The sequence below is a fragment of the Carcharhinus amblyrhynchos genome, chromosome 6, assembly GCF_965287045.1.
Source record: "Carcharhinus amblyrhynchos chromosome 6, sCarAmb.v2.hapA, whole genome shotgun sequence".
Taxonomy (NCBI): domain Eukaryota; kingdom Metazoa; phylum Chordata; class Chondrichthyes; order Carcharhiniformes; family Carcharhinidae; genus Carcharhinus; species Carcharhinus amblyrhynchos.
The window spans coordinates 82,131,991-82,153,586 of NC_137329.1; the positions used below are offsets into that span (position 1 = coordinate 82,131,991).

The 21,596-nt window shown below is 41.4% G+C and overlaps 1 protein-coding gene across 2 annotated transcripts in view; it reads right to left on the reverse strand.

The window, feature by feature from the left end:
• Positions 1–15,922: 15,922 nt before the first annotated feature.
• LOC145344500 (ankyrin repeat and SOCS box protein 15-like) overlaps positions 15,923–21,596 on the reverse strand; it is a 28,556-nt gene continuing 22,882 nt past the window's right edge. The window contains exons 9-10 of one of the 2 annotated variants that reach the window (XM_080191676.1): positions 21,090–21,243; positions 15,923–18,036 (exon numbers count right to left, since the gene is read on the reverse strand). In XM_080191676.1, coding sequence (XP_080047802.1) covers positions 17,864–18,036; positions 21,090–21,243 — 327 coding nt within the window. In that variant the 3' untranslated portion in view covers positions 15,923–17,863. The remainder of the gene's footprint in view (positions 18,037–21,089; positions 21,244–21,596) is intronic. The other variant, XM_080191678.1, reaches the window with a different exon arrangement.

The window sequence follows — 21,596 nt, forward strand, 5'->3', positions numbered from 1 at the left end:
AATGAAGCAGCGGTTCAGGAATAGCAGAGAACCCTACTGTTTACTAATACAGATATGAAGGATATGGACATAAAGAAGATGGATCTCAACAGAATATCTTACCCACAGGAGATAAATTCACTTATTGTAGCAAGGATCGCTATAACATCAAACTATCAGAAGGGTTTATGTCTGACGTAAAAAAGTCTGCAAAGTGGTTGCCTAGTTCTTACCTGTATAAAGCAGATAGATCACATAGGCATTTCAAAGAGTTTCCTTTCTATCTGGCATATTTTTATTGAAACTTGTGTATACCCTTACAATGCTTTCAAAGCTATCTGACCAAACTGACAATTTACAACTGGAACTTATCATTTTAGTCCGTGATGGACTGAGCTTGAGTGTAGCCCAATCCATCACGCAAACCGGCCTCCCATCCATTGACTTTGTCTACATTTTTTTGCTGTCTCGGCAAAGCAGCTAGCATAATTAAGGACTCCATGCACCCTGGACATTCTCTCTTCCATCTTCTTCTGTCAGGAAAACAATACAAAAATCTGAGATCACGTACCAACCGACTCAACAACAGTTTTTTTCCTGTTGCCATCAGACTTTTGAATGGATCTACCTCACACTAAGTTGATCTTTCGCTACACCCTAGCTATGACTATAACACTACATTCTTCATTCTCTCCTTCCCTATGAATGGTATGTTTTATCTGTATGGTGCGCAGGAAACTATACTTGTCACTTTATGCTAATACATGTGACAATAATAAATCAGATCAAAATTTAAGTGGGCTCACAAAGCTGAATTGCAACAAAACTTAAGGGGATGGTCATTTCTGATGGAGATGAGAAAATATTTCCTAACTCTGAGCATTGTGAATCTGTGGAATTCTCTACCTCCAACAGTCAGTGCTTATGTTTATGGGTTTTTCTCATCAGGTAAGGTTTCACAAAGTTATGTCTCGTGAAGGAGGTAACCATGCCTTTACAGACTTTATGGTACAATGTAATACAAGTGGTTAGCACTGCTGCCTCACAGTTCCAGGGATCTGGGTTCAACTCTGGCTTTGGATGACTGTGTGGAGGCTGCACATTCCCCCCATGTCAGTGTGGATTTCCTTCAGGTCCTCTGATTTCCTCCCACAGTCCAAAGCTGTGCAGGTTAGATTGATTGACCATGCTAAATTGTCCCTTAGTGTCAGGGGAATTAGCAGGGTAAATATGTGGGGTTACGGGGATAGGGCCTGGCTGGGATTGTTGTTGTGTAGAGTTAACAGACCGAATGGCCTCCTTCTGTACAGTAGGGAGTCTATGATTCTATGAAGTCTGATCGGTCTATGCATTAGAAACATTGACTCTTAGTATACTATGTTATGCTTTTGGTTGGCTTTGTTATTTCAGATTTCCAATATTTGCAGGAATTTGCTTTAGTTACATCTGTTAGGCAAGGACTGAAGAATATAACGTGAGTCTCTTGGAAACTTAGAAGTCATCCTTCCAGGGGGCCTTCTGAATCAAATTACCCAGGCAGAAAAGGCAATCCTAATTTAAAGCAGTTGTAATTTCTACCTGAGAGGTAGGCATTGACCTTCAGTCTCCTGGATTACTGATGACCTTAATGTTCATGGAGTTAGCATACAAATATTCAAATTAGGAGCAGAAATAGGTCATTCTGTCCATTAATATTGAATATATTGCAGTTTTGCAGAAAACCATGACAAAATATGTAGGAGCGTGGATAGCCAAATTAATGCCAGTAATGCTCTGGACTTTGTAATCTCCTACTGTGGAAGGATGACTGTGCCCTCAGATTTTTCCATCAATTATCCATGGCAAAAGCAATGAAGGCTTTTATGGAGGCTGGTGGACATCAGCTGATCTCTTTGATATCTGTTTGCTCCAGGTTGACTAATGTTTCACTTGACTTCAGTCACAATGTTTAGTGTTATGTAACCATCACAACCACTGACACAACTGTTGTTGAAACCTGCCAGTCAGATTCCAGCAGATGCCACAACTAAGCCACTGCCTCCTTAGATAGCACCATTGTCCTCAGCCAGGCCTGATTCTATTCTTTACTGTGCGAGTAAGAATGGTAGTGGTTAGTTCTCCAGTGAGGGAAGTAAACCTGCCTCATATACATTTACTTCCACCTCCGTAAAGATATGAGAGGAACATTCAATTCAGTTTGCAGCATAAAGATGTTTGGCATAGTAAGGGTTAATGTGGGACTGGAGAACAGTAACAGTGTGATGTAAAGAATCACATGACAAGAGATCTACACACAGAGCAGACTTGTGTTGAAATAAGCATAGAGGTAGCTCATTGCCTGGGCTATACTTTGTGCATATGTATATAGTTATGCTTTACTAATAAATAAATACTATTCAACCTTACAAGCCTCTGAACCTCTTTGTGAGACCAACTGATCAAAGCCTTACACCACAGTTGAATAATTTTCCTTACAACAATGAAAATTGTGCAGTTGAGTTTTGAGCAGTCACTTCCTGAAGGCTAGAACATCTCTTGTCACACTTGTCAAAAGAGGTAGCAGAGTGCACCACACATTCCCAAGGACAAGCTCGGGAACTCATGTCATTTAAATACAGTTTAAACTAAAATCCATATCATCACGGTTATTTTGAAGAGAAATAAGAGTGCTTTTAATATCCCTAAAAAACATGCCAGAAGATCACATGCAGAAAAAATTGAGCAAGGACCTGTGAAGTGGGACATGCCTAATTTCCCACTCCTCTCATACTAATTCAGTAGGGAAATTCCATGCCATTAATTCAATTGTAAGACAGGAATCAAATGGTGTTTTTATGTCACATTACTGTTGCTTTACAAATGCAATAATAGCATAGTGCAGTGGTTGTCCCCATTCCAGCTTATCCTGAAACATGGTTGAGATAATTCTGATCAAATTAGAAACTCTTGATGTTACTGAAAGAGAAGCTTGCTGTTAATCTATGCATGTCTGTTACTTGGAAATAAACCCTCCTAAACCCATCTGTTCCAAAATGGACAAAAATTGAATAGATGTAAACTGAGTTAATACTTGAAGTTAATGTGTGGATTTTTCATTAGTGCCCTAGTTTGGACAAATTAAAATATTCTCTGAGTAGCATACAGTCTCTGACTGGTCAGTAATAACTGTAAGTGAAGAGCTATGTCATCACTAAACAGAAATATCTTCTTTATCTGTACTGAATTCAATTATAGGTACTGTTAGTAAGTGAAATGGTATGTTGCGCTTCCATTGGCCATGGATTAGATGAAGACAAACCTTCCATAACTGTCTCCTTTTGTCACTGCATGCCTTTATATTGAACTCTTGTGTAACGAGCTTTTATGAAACAGATTAACTGCACAGGTCTAATCAGTACATAACAGTTTCTTTATACTGGCCTAAAATACTTTAATAAGATGCAGATTTCTTCCCCTTTGTCAGATACCACATTGTAGATTCTTTAACTTAATTCACAAGATTATTTCTCTTAGTATTCCACTCTTTTCAGCACAATACTTTTGTTATTGCTAATATGAAAGAATATTTTGGAAAAGGACCTTTATTACAAAAGAAAGAAAGAGGGAGTGGGTGAACTAGTAGATAAGTAACTCAACCCTTTTGCATTCATGACCAGTTCGAAGCCTGACTGATAGGATGAAGAGCAGGGTTCAGACAGACCCCAGGAAATATTTCCTTGCATTACTGGGAGGTGTGGAGAGTTTCAATAGCTGAACTGGGTCACTGAAATGAGTAATTGAGTTCAGAAAACAAGACTAATTAAATAAACAATTGAAAGGAAATAAAAGGAGCTTGGATCAGTACTCTGGAAAGGTAAGATTAAATGGGTTGAAAGGCCATCACAAATTGACATTGTGATGCCTCTTACGTTAGTTGTAAGAGTCCATGGTTACTCTCTGATTGGGCAGCATTAAAACTACCCTGCCTTTCTCAGAGAGGTCACAAGGTTGGCTAGCTTGGAAAAGAGGAGTGTTATACTAATACAATAGGGTGTCTTATGAAGTTTAGATTAAATCGCCTAAGAGCCAGAGTGGGCCATTCAGGCAGTTAAGCTTTCATTGTCATTCAATTAGATCATAGTTATCTATACCTGAAAGTAAATTATTTGACCCCATTCCATAGAATCCATAGGAAAATTATCCTTCCTGCCCAACAAAAATCCAGCAAGTATTTGAAATTTCAATTGGCCTTATCTCAACAGTTTTTAAACGAGTGTGTTTTAGGCTCCATCTGAAATGCATGAAAATGTACTCATTGACTCACCCTTGAACAGCCTAGCCCTAATTTTAAGGTTATGGCCCCTTGTTCTGGACTCTCCCACAAGAAGACATAGTTTTTATGTCTCCTGTCAAATCCTTTAATAATGTTAATCACCTCAATTAGAACACCAATTTAATTTCTTTACTCAAGGGAATACCATTCTAGTCTATTCGCTCTGTACTTATAATTTAACTTTTTTAGCCCTGGTATGATTTTGATGAATCTGCACTTCACATTCTCCAAGGCCAACAATCACATTGTTAATAACAAGGGAACATTTTCTGTGCATGCTATGTCTGCATGTTGAGTTGCATTCCTCAAAACTGAAATCTCAACACTTAGAAGTGTCAAAGTATTGACCTAAAATTAGTATATGTGACTGAATCAGAGATAATACTTCATTTTTATTGTGCCTTAGTTTGGGCTGTAATACAATTAAGGTAATTTAGGAATAATCCAGAAAAATAAATGACAGTTAGGACCTCCGTACCTCTGATTAGTCATTAAGCATATAGCAACTTACAAATAGGTAATTGACTGAAAGCTAAAATTACACAGGGCTAAACATGAGATAAAGTCCATTAACCAGCACAGGAATTGTGATATGGTTTGTCATGAGGATATGGTGTTTGCGTGTATGATATTAATCCTTAATTACATCACTGGCCAAATATATATTGAATTTCTTGAACAGAACATTTTAAAATGAACAAAAACACTGATTTAAAATGGCTGCCACAAATCACCTGATGTGTATGGTATTACAAATTCATTACCTTCTGGAAGTTTTCAACTTGGATTACAATTAGGACATGCCACGGCAGCCTGCTATGGAATTTTCATACCTGCTGGTGTCAAGAATTCAAAGACGAACTGAAACTGTACTGGCTGTCACGATTCGCATTTCTATAAAGGTATCTTTCAGGCACAGACTGAGGTCTAATGGAACAATTGTGAGATAGAAGTCTTCAATAACCTTCCAGTTGAGAATTTATACTCTCTTTTCTCTCTCTCCTTTCTCTCTCAAGTTCAAGACCCTTGCCGGAATTTTACCGCCTTGCCCACCTGAGACTCGTAAGATGCCGCCCGAGGCCAACGGAGAATGCCGTTCGGTAAAATTCCGGCACCTATCCCTATTACAGTCTGGAATCCTTCACAGAGATAGAGAATTTCTATCAAAAGAAATTACAGGTGCAAAATCAACTACTGGAAAAGATAGATTACATTTAAAAAGGAGACTGTCTTTAGAAATTGCAGTTTACACCAAGACCACTATAAAAAAGGTTTGCCTCAGCCTTAGATGCAAGCGACAGATTCATGAAAAGTGAACTTATTATTTTTTGCCTTTAACCATTGAATTTCAATTCTGCCAAAAAGTAATTTGTAATTTTGCATGCTTGTGTGTGTGTTATGAAGGTTGGGATACAAGTTTGCCTTTTTAAAATATCTTTATATCCTTACCTGGGTGAGTTTTTAGCACAATAACCCCTTTGTTTTTAAAGTCAAGAATGTTTGACAAACTGTTTTTTTTTCCAATCACCACATAAATGGTGAAACACAAACATTAAATGAATAACTTCATCATTATAATTGATAAGAAAATCTGTTACGATCAGTCAAGAATGAGGAAGAAAGGACGAGTCTTGACACATGTCCTCATGACACCTTCCATCACAGCACACTGAGAAGCTACCCAACATCTGATCACTGTAATGGAAGGGATGGAGATTACGAGATCCCTGCCTATTGTAATATAAGCCGGATTGGCACAATGCCACCCCAGACTGCTAACTTCATGGTTGCAGCTGCCAGTCTCAAAGGGGCTTGGAGTCACATTGACCAGCAATCTATTCTTTAAAATATTACAACATGTCATCCCAGGGAGCAGCCATGTTGCACAAACCTGCTATCCTCTGTCAAGATTACGGCATTGGAGAACCCACCACTGGCACTTGGCCAGTGCCCTTATTCAGCCAGCACAGACTGCTGCCACTATGCTAAGTAGGGTTCTGAAACTTGTCCCTCAAGACATGCAAACACAATTGAAGATAGACACAATGGCAATGTACAAGGATAAATCATTGGACATTGGAAAGATTATTGGAACGGTTGTAGGATAAAGCTTAGATTGAATAGTTGCTTCGTGCTGTCTTTTTATTCCAGGATTGTGTCTGAGGATATTGGGATGGTTGGTAACACAGGGCTGGTAAGATGGGAATGTGTTGAGCAAGGGGGGGATCTTTGGATTTATTTAGGCGAACCAGAGTATGATGAGATGCTCATGGATAGTATTTCTGGACTGTGGATATGCCAACTCCCTCCTCATTCCTCTCTTTTCTTCCACCTCCTGAAGTAGCCCTCAAAGCCCTGCTGGGTAGGGCAGTACATTCATGATGGCCAGGTTGCGGAGACTGCAAAAACCACAAATCAGGCACACACTCCAATGAGCATTGAAACCTCCAAATTAATTGAGTAGGTCCCTTTGTAGTTTCAGTATACCTCTCTATTCAGATGCGGATCATACAATGCCACATGCGGGCAGCTGATGGCTCCCTGCTATCCTGGCAAAACCACAAGCACATTTCTCTTACTTCTCTCTAATTACAGGCATGACAGGGAAGTACCCTCTTCTGTTTTAGAAGACCAGTAAGGGGTGACTGGGTAGCAAAATGGTTAGCACTGCTGCTTCACAGTGCTGGGGACCCAAGTTGAATTCAGGCCTCAGCTCACTGTGCAGAGTCTTCACATTCTGCCCGTGTCTGCATGGGTTTCCATTGGGTGTTTCCTCTCACAGTCCAAAGATACGTGGGTTAGGTTGATTAGCCATGCTAAACTGACCCTGGTATCAGGGAGATTAGTATGGTAACTATGTGGGGTTACGGGGATAGGGCCAGGGTGGGATTGTGGTCAGTGCAGACTTGATGGGCCAAATGGTCTTCTTCTGCGCTGAAGGGATTCTATGATTCTATGACCTCTTTGACCACTCAGATATAATGATGGATAGCAAACTGTGAGGTGTTGGTGATGTTGCCTGCTCCAATATGGAAGGATTTATTGACATAGGAATTGAGAGCCACAGTTGTCTTGACAGCCATTGGTTATTTGAAGTTGTTGTGCAGGGATGCCCAGAACAGGTGTTGGTGAATGTTCCCTATCCTAGCAGCAGCCATCAGGCTTTTACCCTGTGCTATTGCACACAGTTGCTACCTTCTTTGAGCCAGTACATCAAATTGAAATGTAACTGTTTAGCCGCAAGGGCTATTCACTGTACATGTGGCTGACCACATGTGGCCAGCACTCCTACAATGAGGACCACGCTGCAATTTGGATCATATGGAACAGACCATTGGTGTATATTGTGCCCCCCAACATCCCCCACTGGATCGCCCCCATCACAGAGTTCTCCCCACCACCCTGATCACATCCGCTGCAGAGTTTCCCCCATCACTCCGATTGTCACCTCTGCAGAGTTACACCCACCCCCCCCCGGATCGCCACCACTGGAGAGATTCCCCCCCCACTCCCCAATCACCACCTTACAGTGTTCCCCGCACCCCCACAAACATCATTCCCCTTTGCCGCCAATCGCTGGCCCCACCAATTAACCCCACCAATCGCTGGCCCTAATAATCAACACTCTCCTGATCCCCATTGCCACCAATCAAATCCCTGCTGCAGAGTTACCCCCTTCCTCCCTACCTGTGGAGCTCCCTGGTGTCTCCCCCCATCATAGCTCCAATCTTCTCAGTCCCACCGCCATCAGGTCCTACCTACTCAGCACTGCCCCGGCACTGCCAGGATCTCCGATGGGCAGTGCTGAGTAGGTAGGACCTGATGGCGGTGGGACATGAGTGTCAAGTGGGCAGTGCCAGGATGCCAGATGGGCACTGCCAGGCTGGCACTGCCCAAGGGGCACTGCCTGGCGCTGCCAGCGACCACCGGGGGGCCTTCAATTGCCTACAATCCCCCTGGCGAGGCCATCACATCTGATGCTGGTTGGTGAGGGCCATATGTGATTCTCACTAGTGAGCACCATCACCATGAGGGGGTAAGTCCAAGTGAGCCTGGATGATTGTGAATGGAACTGACTAATAACATTTAAATAGGTCATAAATATTTAAATCAGCTTTGTGCCCTTTCCGGACACAAAGCTGATTTTGCCGGCAAATCAGTGCCATTAAGCTCATGGGAGGCGAAAAACCGAGTGTGATCCTCTTGGCCTATCTTACTGGCTCACCTCGCCAATCGACTGGTAGGAGGAGCTGATAAGATTGCGGCCTGAATGTTTCCAAGAAGCAGTTAGGTATAGCATTTGAGGCGAAGGGAATCGAAGGATATTGGGGGGAATCAGGCTACTGAGTCGAAAAATCGGCCATGATCGCAATGAATGGTGGAGCAGGTTCGAAGGGCTGAATGGCCTCCTTCCTGCTCCTATTTTCTATATTTCTATGTCAGGAATGGATCCTCTGCTATTTCTTCCTCAGTTGGCTCTAATAGCATCAAATCCAGTGGGCCACGGAATCGAATTTTGCGACCACAAAGTGAATTATAGTAGATAATGAATCAATTGTTAGTATGGGAATTCTGATATATCGGTTACTCTACCAACTGGAGGAAGAATCTCATCTTCAATAATTCTGATTTATTTCTCCAGCGTGTAGATCCCTGGCTGTGTGTTCCAACTCTGACCTTGACTTTGCCTTTGTTCAGTGTATGGTAGCAGCTTGCTGGAGCCAGTCAGCAGCTGTCATTCCTGTTGACAGAACCGAGTGTCACATTCCTTCGCTTAACATGTTTACTCAGCAGCACAAGCCAACTTTCCAGTGAAACGAAGGGCCACTAATTTCTGAGGGGGAAAAAAAATGCCAAGTCGGGAGCCTGTAATTTTGCACCCCTCGCACCAAACACCCCCAAGAGTGGCATTAAGATCGAAGTGATGGAGAGTGTCGATATCTTGGCGACTTTGTGATCTTTTAGTTAAGGGATTAGTGTTAGGGGATGGAATATTTCTATTTCAGGGACCCTGGGGGGCGGTGAAACTGACCAGTAAGTAGGATGAGGGGTGATAGCAAGTCAGCGGCCATTTTCGTCAATCAGTGATTTTCCCACCTGTTATTTTGTTTGCGCGCTACTGTAAATCATACAGGAAAGCGCCACTGCATTTCCCGCATGCACCATGTTATAAAAACACTTCAGGGCTGTTCTGCGTTTTTTTTCCAGTGAAAAAATAGGCTGCCTACGATTTTGTCATTCAGACCGAAACCGAGACTCTCCTCCTCTCACTGCGTGAGAAACAGATGACAATTTGGGTGACAGACAGGAGCGACAAATGAGGTAGCGATTTGTTGCTATGTTTATTTGCTCACGTTAATGTCTTTCCAATTCTCTAGTCCGATCTGACAGACAGAAGGAGTGTCCATGCTAAAATGGTGGCCCAGATATTTCCCTGTCATTAGCACCTCACGTGCTCTCAGTGGGAATCATGCGTGTATATATAAGGCATCCAGATTTGCTAGGTGTTGGAAGCAATCTTTATGTGTCTGTCAGATTGCACCTCCTAACTGCTTTACCACTTCTCTTTCTGTCACCTGCTGTGACCCTCCCCCTCCCGGTCCCCCTCAGTCAAGTCACAATGGAGTTCCCTTCTAAAATTTCCTTTTACCTTTGTTTCCTGCTGGAAAAGAAAGCCAGGCTCGTAAGAGTGCATCAGAAATACGTAGAGGCCACTTGGCCAGCACCCCCACACCCATTGGGTGCAGACAGATGTTCTAGATCCTCTGAAAGATGTACCTGCTTTGGAAGCAGTCCGGAGACGGTTCACCAGGTTGATCCCAAGGATTTACTGATGAGGAAAATTTGAGTAGGTTCGGTCTGTACTCACTGAAGTTTAGAAGGATGAGAGGTGATCTTATTGAGATATACAGGGCAGAATTTCCCCATATTCTTTCAAAGTGTTAGGTTCTAGATTGAAAACCGGCGTGGACTTCTCCAACAGCACTGCCGAGTTTTTAGTTCACATCTTGATCCTCTTTGAAAAAAAAGTGGGCGAGATTTTTTTGCCACCATGTCTGGTGGGATGGGACCTTTTGGAGCCAGCAAGGCCAGCCCCACAGGTACTGGTGCACAATCTTTAAAGGCTGACGTCAGTGCTAAAGTTGAACTCCCTCCATGGAGATTTCAGGCTCCATGCCCACTCCTGCCCCATCCCTATGCCTGAAAGTTCCTCACTCAATGGCTTCGCTGTGTTCCCCCCTCCCTACTCTTTACACATAATGGGAAATCTGCTCCCCACCCCCCGCAACACATGGGACTCCCCAGAGAATCCACCCCAGCACTACCCCCAGCAGTGCTCCTTGCCACAGATTGGCACTGCCAGTCTGGCATTCCAATCCGCCAGTGCCAACCCACCAATGCCAACCTGAACCAAGCTGACAAGTCCCTTTCCCCCGGGGGTTTTACTTGTCTTTGAGCCCCTGGGAATCCCCTTGACTGATTCATGTTTTATAAAAGCTTTTGTAAACCCTGCCAACATGACATCACATCGCTGAGCTTTGAATATTGAGTGAGGGGCATCATTTGCATTGAAATTACATTGAAATGTGTTCAAAATATTAAAATTAGGATCTCACCCTTTATGAGCATAAATCTTGTGATGTCACCAGCGAGGGATGTGGAAAATTGGGAAGTGCATCCTCACTCAGTGGTGAGAATCATGTTTCCCAATTATCACCACACTTTCCATCGCCATCACCATTTTACCTGATAGCTAACACCAGCTGAAAATCACCCCCAGAGGATTCTCATGGGACTTGACAGAATAGATGCTGAGAGGCTTGGACCTCAGACTTTTGTATTGTTTTCCTGACAGAAGAAGGTGGAAGAGAGAATGTCCAGGGTGCGTGGGATCCTTGAATAAACTGGCTGCTTTTCTGAGGCAGCGGGAAGCGTAGACAGAGTCAATGGATGGGAAGATGGTATAGAGAATTTGTCATATGTATCTGTGGGAATTCTTATACAGAAATGGGATGGAAAATTAGGGAAATTGGCAACAGATTTGGTGATAAAGTTAGAAAGATAGATTGTCCTGGTGTGTCATTAACATGTAAATCCTCCGTAGATTTGGAGCACACTGAAAGCACCACTTGTGTGTTAATGTGGAAGTGCTTCAGTTGAACTACTTTATATTTTACAACTCAGAACAAATACATGAATTGAATAAAATTTCACTCGTTAACAGAAATAAAAAAAAAGAATGGAAAACTATCAAAGAGGTTTAGAAAAAGAAGTTTGGAAAAAAAAGGTCAAAAAAAAAGTTTGTTCATGACTTTGGCAATACTAACATGTCACAGAACACACACCAGCACACAAATAGTCATAGACTACACATTTGGAATTTCAAAATTGAGAGCCAGATACTTTGATTTCATTGCCCAGATCAATGTACAGCCTTGGGAAATGCTGAGATTACTTTGTTGTCTGTTGTATCCTTGACAACGTGATAATACATTGTGGACTTAATACTGAATTTACAGGGCAAAGACTAGTCAGACAAAATAAAGCATCAAGATGTTTTGTATTGTGAGGCTAATCTTTTTAAAGGAATAATTTATAACACTTGCTCTGTTAGACTTTAAATAAATGTCTCAAAAGCCACAGAGAACCTGCTGCTTCTGTTTAAAGGAGGTGCAAGTGTAGAAGGATCAGGCAGATTATTTTATAAATTGGATTTTACCTCACCTTTGAAGGCATTAGCTGTGAGCTTTAGCTTCATATCAGTAAAGTTCTTAGGTTAAAAATCGAGGGTTTGAAATAATACTGTTCATGAAAAGAAAGCTGAACCAAAATATAAAAGTAGGGAGGCCTTGCTGCAGCTGTATAGGGCACTGGTGAGGCCGCAGCTGGAGCACTGTGTGCAGTTTTGGGCGCCGCACCTGCGCAAAGATATTTTGGCCTTGGAGGGAGTGCAGAGGAGGTTTACTAAGCTGATACCGGAGTTGAGGGGGTTGAGCTATGAGGAGAGGCTGAATAAACTAGGCTTGTACTCGTTGGAGTTTAGAAGAATGAGGGGAGATCTCATTGAGACGTATAAGATGATGAATGGGATGGATAGGATAGAGGTGGAGAGACTCTTCCCGCTCAAAAAAGACAGTAGGACTAGGGGGCACAGCCTCAAGATAAAGGGGGGGGCATTTTAGAACGGAGTTGAGGAGGAACTTCTTCACTCAAAGGGTGGTGAATCTCTGGAATTCTCTACCCGTTGAAGTGGTGGAGGCTGCCTCGCTAAATATTTTCAAGAAGCGGGTTGATGGGTTCTTGATAAGAGAGGGGATTAAGGGTTATGGGGAGAGGGCGGGAAAGTGGAACTGAGCCACGACAGATCAGCCATGATCTTATTGAATGGCAGGGCAGGCTCGAAGGGCCAGATGGCCTACTCCTGCTCCTATTTCTTATGTTCTTATGTTCTTATGTAAAATCTGTACGATTTTTGTAAATATAATTCTTTTCGACACAGTAGTTAACCAATTTAAAATGAAATAGTTAAATTTGTTAATTGATTATCAATTGTGATTTATTTTATGTGGGTGGAAGAGATTAAATGGGGTTTAAGAACATAAGAACATAAGAAATAGGAGCAAGAGTAGGCCATCTAGCCTTTCGAGCCTGCCCCGCCATTCAATAAGATCATGGCTGATCTGTCGTGGCTCAGTTCCACATTCCCGCCCTCTCCCCATAACCCTTAATCCCCTCGCTTATCAAAAACCCATCAACCCGCGTCTTAAATATATTTAGCGAGGCAGCCTCCACCACTTCAACGGGCAGAGAATTCCAGAGATATAGAAAGGTACACTAACAAAAACTGTGGCGTGATTGAGTTAGAAACACACAGACAAGGAGCAGCAGTAGGCCATTTGGCCCCTCAAGCCTGGGATGCACATCTGTAATATTTCACTGTGTAAAATAAATATAAGACCGAGTAAGGATTGGCACCATCATCATTCTTCACCAACTGTCTTATTGGAATATAACTAACATTATCATTAACATGATACCAACAGAATTTTATAGAAATGTCAAGAAACACGTAAAGAAGTGGCTCAGTATAAGTTTGAAATCCATAGAACACCCACAGTGCAGAAGGAGGCCATTCGATCCATTGAGTCTGAACTGATAACAATCCCACCTAGGTCCTACCCTGCCTAGTTACCCTGCTAATCACTCTACCCTTTCACATCCTGGGATACTAAGGTTAATTTAGCATGTCCAATCAACTGTTCTTACCGTTCTTAGGATGAATAAATTTTTTTCACGTGGCAGGGAAGAACTTTAAATATATTTGAATTTATTTAATAAGTTTCCTGTCCATTGCATCACCAGTGATGGAAAGGTATAATCTCAGAATGATATCTTGTCGCTGGAATTCTCATTCTTGCAGTCGCGTGGGATTTTCCATCAGCAATGCCATTTTTGCCCATTACGGGCACAGAGCTAAAAAATGACCCCCTCCAGCATCCCCCCCAACCCCCGCCGCTGCCCCCTCCACCACCATGTGTTTCTTATAATCCACCAGCAAAGTATGTGGAAAAAGCATTCAGGGTCATTTAAAATATACGTAGGATGTATGATCATGGAAGGTTCTGAGAGTTTGGACACAGAGAGAATGTTTTTTCCTGTGGGGAAAAGCGTAATTAGAGCCCATCAATATAAAATAGTTACCAAGAAATCCAATAGGGAATTCAGAAAAAAGTTTCTTCACCCTAAGAACGTATGGAACTCACCATCACGGAATGTTTGAAATAAATAGTATAGGTCCATTTCAGAGGAAGTTGACAAGTAAATAAGGGAGAAGGGACTATAGACTTAAATGAAGAAAGATGGGAGGTCATTTGACTGGAGCATAAACACCAGAATGGAATGGTTGGGCCGAATGGTCTGTTTCTGTGCCAAATAGCCTATATGAACCATCTGGAAGATTTGAAGATGTAATAGATGATTGTTTCCTTACACAGCATATCAGTTAATAAACAAAGGCTAATCAGACTCTGAATTTAACTTGACACCGATGCTGTGTTGGGCATTGACGTGGAGGAATACCCAGATAACAGCGGGTACAATGTAATTAGATACAATTTGATCAGCTACACTAAAGCTATTAAAAATACAATGTGAGTACCAGACCTCAGAAGAGCTAGATTTGTTGAGATGAGCTATGACAGTGCTACTAGACAGGGATTTAACAAACACAGGAGAAAAATGGAATGAATTCACACAAGGACACAAGAATTAGAAGCAGGAGTATGCCACCAGGCCCTTCAAACCTGCCCGCCATTCAATATGATCATAGCTTATCTATGCGGCCTGAACTCCTTTTCTGTTCCCTTTCCCCAGAGCCCTCCATTTCTTGATCTATCAAATATTTATCCACCTCCACCTTAAGTTATTCTAATGATCCAGGCTTCATACCCTTTGCGGCAAAGAATTCTAGAGATTCAGCACCTCTGCGAGAATAAATTTCTACGCACCCCATTTTTAAATGACTGGCCCTTTATCTTGTTGCTATGTCCCTTGTTCGAGACTGTCCCATCAGTGAAAACATCTCACTGTCTACCCTGTTAAGCCCCCTCAGGATTTTATGGCCAGAGTTTTACCATCCCACCCGTCACGGGAAACAGATTGGGAAGGTCTATTGACCTTGGGTGGGATTTTGAGAATTTGGGATAAGCAAGGCCATAAAATCCTGCCCTATACATATGCATGAGGTCATCCCTCACTCTACTAAACTTCAAGGAATACAGACCCACGTTATTTTGTCTTCTTTAAAATCATAGCATCCTTACAGTGCAGAAGAAGGCCATTCTGTCCATTGAATCTGTACCAACAACAATTCCGCCAAGGCCCTATCCCCATAATCTCACATATTTACCCTGCTAGTTCCCCTGACATCAAAGGGCAACTTAACATGGCCAATCCACCTAACCTGCATACCTTTGGAGTGTGGGAGGAAACTGGAGCATCCGAAGGAAACCCACACAGACATGGGGAGAACATGCAAACTCCACACAGAAGTGATCCAAGCCAGGAATCGAACCCAGGTCCTTGGTACTGTAGGCAGCAGTGCTAACCACTGTGCCACCGTGCCATGATAGGACAATGATCTCATCCCAGGAACTAGCTTGGTGAATCTCTTTTGGACTGCCTCCAATATTATTTTATCCTTTTTAGGTTAAATCGACCAAAACTGTATGCAATATTCCAGCTGAGGCAACCATCTTAATGCAAAAGAAAACCAAGCACACTTGGCAGAATGGCATTTTGGCTAAATGTCTAACAGTTAAGAGAGCAAAATCCAGAGGATATTCACCTATTTTGTAATGTGCCAAGTGCATAACTATCCTTATTTCAAAATGGTGAACCTGGGGCTTTCAGGGAAATCAAACAATAAAATATATTTCTTAACACAATTATACCAAAGACAGATCCCAACTTGAGAATGCCATTATGTTGTTTATGCATTGGATAACAGCAATGTTCAACAAATGGAAGAAATGGTGTGCTGTAAATCATCTCTCCTGTTTATTATTTCAGGTTCAATGTAAGTAATAGAAATTTCACTTGCATGACACAGCATACTTTAAAAGCCTAGCCACTTCAAAGGAAACCAGTTTTTTTTTGATAAGTGCTTATCTTGATTTTGTTTTAATGGGCTTTATTTACAATCTGCAGAAATGCTGATTGAGGCAAGAAAGGACCTGACAAGTTAGTTATTGATTTTAATCTCCAGTTTTCACAGGGAAATGGGCACAACAATAAAGGCAAATCAACTCATCAGCTCATTGCCTCCGAGAACCAGCAATTGATGAATTTGGGGGGAAAAAAAATCAGAAAATATAGGTCTTTTAGCATAAAATAGATAATTTATTTTCAGAGATTTTCTACATATACTCCTAGAATTAATAATTGTAATTATACAGAGCTATGGAGCAAGACTTTAACACCATTCTTTGAATAGATCAAAGCAACTTTAAAAAAAACTTTTTTTTCCAGAAGCAGTGCTTAAAAAGACATGTTTTGCCTTTCTAAACATTTCGCCAAAGATTGTGGATATCTTGTATATGATCAGGTGCCAAGTGTGCAACCAGAGGATTTTCACAGTAATTTCATTGTAGTGTTAATGTTAGCCTTCCTTGTGACTAATAAATAAACTTTAACTTTACTATAATATGAAAAGACTAATAGATTCTGTAGAGTGTTAGTATCGCAACATGACGCAAATGGCAAAGTGAGGAGTGATTTGTTAGGACCATGCTGCTATTAGGGGACCTGTTGAATGAAGGAACTAAATGAACCACAAGATATAGTTTCAGCATGGCATCCCAGTGACTGCACTGTTTGAGCACTTGGCTTCCCTACCAGCTTGAATGTTTTCCCCGTTCATGGGTGAGACTCAGCTATTCTTGGTTAGAGGGGTACGTCAGTCAAATTCTAATCATCTACCAGCATGGAAAGGCACAATCTTGATTTTTTTTTTACATCAATCAGTAAAAAATGGCATTCATGCATAGGAAATCCAGTCACAACTTGTTCACCAATATCAGTAATTGAGTATCATTAAGGCCTTGTTATTTATATATATTGCTAAATAAATCTTGCATTTACATAGTGCCTTTCATGACCTCAGGACACCCCAAAGCACCTTACAGTAATTAAGTACTTTTGGCACCACTCTTACACCAATGTCAATATAGAATTCTTGCAGACTCAAGTTATATTTCGCGCCTCATATCACTCTAACCAGTTCCCTATGAATGCAAACTAACCCTCATCACTTTTTTTGATATTATCCTAAAGTTTAAAGTGGTTGTGTGTGAACATCTGGTAAATATGTCCCCTGCATTCCTGTTATTAGTCTGCCAATAATCACTATCACACCTCACACATTTAGACAAAGTGTCAGAGGGCAACAGCAACATTTAGGACCACGTTACAGCTCTCGTAGTATTGCTTTCAGCAAATATAGGAAGAAAATTGGAAGCAGAATAGGAATGGAAGGACCAAAGCCTCTAGAAGATATAATTTCTGTACTTGAGCTGTCACACATAAAGCTAACTTTGAAAACTGCATCAAAATAAAAAAAGACCCACCAAAAACTTTCACCAAATGAATGGAATTGACAGAATAATGTTCATAATGAAGCTATGAACGCAAACTACGGCATCTCGTCAACATTCAATACTGCAAAAGTACTGATGGAGGTTTTTTTTCTGTTGGACATGCATGACTTACTGTTTAAAAAAAGCTCTTGGCATGATCAATTTGCATTTGGAAAGCTGTGTGTTTTTAATCTTGAGCAAGACTTGCAAATATTTTAATTGCAAAGCTGTTTCGCCAGAAGTCCTCCAACATTTCAAGCTGTGGGGATGTCATTTTTTTTTTGCAATGTTAGATTATTCAGCAAGATGATCATTCATCAGTTACTGGAGTTGGTAAACCATTCACTTTATGACAAATGCTTTCCTAAATTTAACAATGAACGTAAACCCCAGCATTTTACAAGTGATATCAACACACAAATGATAGCATTTCACTTTACTGTGAGTCAAGACCTCTTCCATAGAGATCATATTCCTTGTACAAGATGTAATCCATCAGTAATGGAGGCAGAGGAAGCAACGCTAAGCATGTAAGATCTTGCAGTCGTCTTTGCCCCATGTGTTTACGTATTTTCAGACGACACAAGTGCTTCAAACGACGAGGGTTTTCTGCAAGAAAGTCAAAGTTATTCAATTTTATTTTTCCAATCATTGAATTTTAGTTGAACTTCCATTAGTATGAATAAATAATGGACTACAAGTGCCACTGAGGGCCCAAAAATACAGATTGAAACCTGAGCTAGCTGTATCATTGTAAGATAGCAAAATAGCCTTTGCATAGCTTTGAAAGCAAATTCAAAAGCAGCCATTGAATCTGACTTGGCAAAGCAGACCACAATGATAGTACAAGTTAAAAATATATCTTAAAATTATCTCAAGGAGAGGTAAGGCTGTTTGATAGCTTTAAGTAGTAGAGATATCTCTGAACACTTTTAATTCCTGTTGTGCTTTGTTTTTGTTGGTCTTAGAATATCATCAGTAGGCCTGCTGGAATAAGTACCTGGCCTAAATATTAGAGAGAGCTGCATTGTCCATTGAACCATATCTTGTGCCTCCAGGAAAGGTGGTAGGTGGAAACGATTCTCATTATCAGGACCATTTGGGTTTTGTAATATAACCAGTCTGATTGACACTTAGGCTTTCCATAATCATGTGATCATGCCACTCACAGGCAGACATTTTAAAATCAGTTGAATAAAGCCTCTCACAGATACAAACATTATTGAAGATTTCTGTCCTTAGTCTTGCAGCAAATACCTTGGTGCAAAGAGTAAGTAATTTGGACAGTTTTGTTTAGCCATTGACTGCTAATGCCAAGAAAAATGACATAAAATTATAGAGAAATAAATCTGTTCTGACATAGATCATGGCTGATCTGCAATCTAACTCCATTTGCTCAACTTTTCCCAATGTCTCTTGGTTACCAAAAATCTATTAATCACAGTTTTAAAATTAACAATTGGTCTATCATGAATTATTGTTTGTGGAAGAGAGTTTCAAATTTTGCATGTACAAGCGTTTGCAGGTTTCACTCTGGGAAGGTCTGACTCTTTTTTAGACATGGGTGGGATTTTCCAGCCCTTCCTGCTGGCAAGATCTTCCGGTCCCGCTGAAGTCAACACTCCAACAATGGGTTCCCCGGTGGCAAAGAGAGTGAGCCATGCAAAAGCTGGTCAACTTTGATGGGACCAAGAGATTCTGCCTACAGCCAATGGCTCGCTGTACCCGTCATGGGCAAAACCCAGAAATCCCAGTCTATATTCCTAGCTCAAGGCTTCTCAACTAATGGAAAAAGATCATAGAGTCCCAACAGTGCAGAAGAGGCCATTCGACCATCAAGTACGCATGACTTTCTGACACAGTATTTTACCAAGGCCCTCTCCCCTGCCCTATCCCTGTTAACCCCACACATTTCCCATGACTAGTCCATCTAACCTACACATCTTGGGACACTGAGGGGCAACTTAGCATGGCCAACCCAGCTAACTTGCACATTGTTTGGACTGTGTGAGAAAACTGGAGGAAACGCAGACACGGGAGAATGCATGTGTAAAGCTCCACATAGTCACCCATGGCTGGAAATTAACCCAATCCCTGGAACTGTGAGGCAGCAATGCTCATCATTGTGCTACCTTTCCATTTACTCTCTCTTTTCTCCTTAATATTTTGAAACTTTTGATTAAGTCATCCCTGAACTGCCTAAAATTCCAGGGAATACGACCCTTTTTTCTGTAATCTGTCCTAGTAGATTAACCCTCATAATGCAGGGACAGTAAATATATGCTGTGTTGCCTCAAAGATCAATTCGTCCTTCCTAAGGTGGTGCATAGAACTGCTCACATTACTGCAGGTGTGATCCAATATAATGCTTGTCCAGTATAAAACACAATCAAGGAACTAAACAGACCCATAAGAAACATGGCATATATTCACTTGGTAAACTCAGATTAAAATCTGTTCCCTTGTTCTAGTCTTTATTTTTGCTGTAAAATATTTCCAGTTATCAAAGGGTTAATTGTGCTGCCATACACTAGCCTGAGCAATATATTCTTAAATGAAAAGGAAATATAAATACTTAAACATTAATTTCAAACTGGAAATGCATGAAAGCACAGTAACTTAGTCAGTATCTGAAAGCGATATAGAAAGTGGAGGCAGCACAGTAGTTAGCACTGCTGCTTCACAACACCAGTGACCCAGGTTTGATTGCAAGCTTGGATCACTCTCTGTGTGGGGTTTGCACATACTCCCCATGTCTGTGTGGATTTCCTCCGGGTGCTCCAGTTTCCTCCCACTGTCTGAAAGACATGCTGGTAAAGTGTACTGGCCATGCTAAATTCTCCCTCAGTGTACCTGAGTGTAAACTGCAGTGTGGTAACCAGGGGATTTTTAAGTTAATTCATTGCACTGTTAATGTAAACCTACTTGTGACACAAATAAGTTAGTGTCTCAGGTGGAGAGCTTGCTGTAAAAATAAGTTTTGAAGCATGGTTTAACTCATGAGATTAATTTGTTTTGTGTTCTTTTGCAGATTGTATTTCTGTTTTTTTCAGTTTATCATAGAATCCTTACAGTGCCGACACAGCATCTTACCCAAGCCCTATATCCCACGTATTTACCTAATATTTACCCCTAACCTACACACCTCAGGCACTAAAGGGCAATTTAGCATGGCTAATCCACCTAACCTACACATCTTTGGAGTGTGGGAGGAAACTGGGGCATTCGGAGGAAACGCATGCAGATAAAGGGAGAATGTGCAAACTCCACAATTCAACTGGTCTGCACCAATGTCTTAGGTCCCCACAAGCCTCCTCCTATCATAGAACCCTGACAGTGCAGAAAGAGGCCATTCAGCCCATCAAACCTGCACCAACAATCCCACCCAGGCCCATTCCCCATACTCCATGTGTTTATCCCGCTAATCTCCCTTACACTAAGAAGCAATTTAGCATGGCCAATAAACCTCTGGACTGTGGGAGAAAATTGAAGCACCTGGAGAAAACCCAGGCAGGCACGGAGAGAACATGCAAACTCCACCCAGATAATGACATAAGGCTGGAATTGAACCCGGGTCCATGTTGCTGTGAGGCACTAGTGCTAACCACCGTGTCACCACACTGCAGTTTTCAAACAAGAAAAGTGAATGAAGGCAGATTTACCGATGATAGCACAGATCTCAGGCCACTCCTTTTGCTTCTCAAGAACGGGTTTTAATTTCACGCAGAAGGAAACGTAGTCCACATAATCAATCAGGACACGCACCACCCTGCCAACCAAATGACTTAACCAGGAAAGGGTGATGAACTCGCAGAACTATAAACAAATTTGAGAATAGGAGAACATCAAGAGCATGTTAGCACATTAACCAGATAAATTTAGACATTGAGCTAAAAATGGAGATATTAGGGCATCAGACTAAAAACTTAGTTAAGGAGGGAAGTTTTCAGGAGGGTCTAAAAGGAGAAGAGAGATGCAGAGATAGAGACCTTTAGGGAGGGAATTCAAAAGTTGAAGACTCATAACTGCTAAAGACAGTTTGACACCAATGGATTGGGCAAGGTACATTAGACACTAGAATTGGTGGGATGATGAGTTCTCAGAGGGCTGTGGGTCAAAAAGAAATTACAGAGATAGGGAGGAGGCAAGGCCATAGATAGCTTTGAACT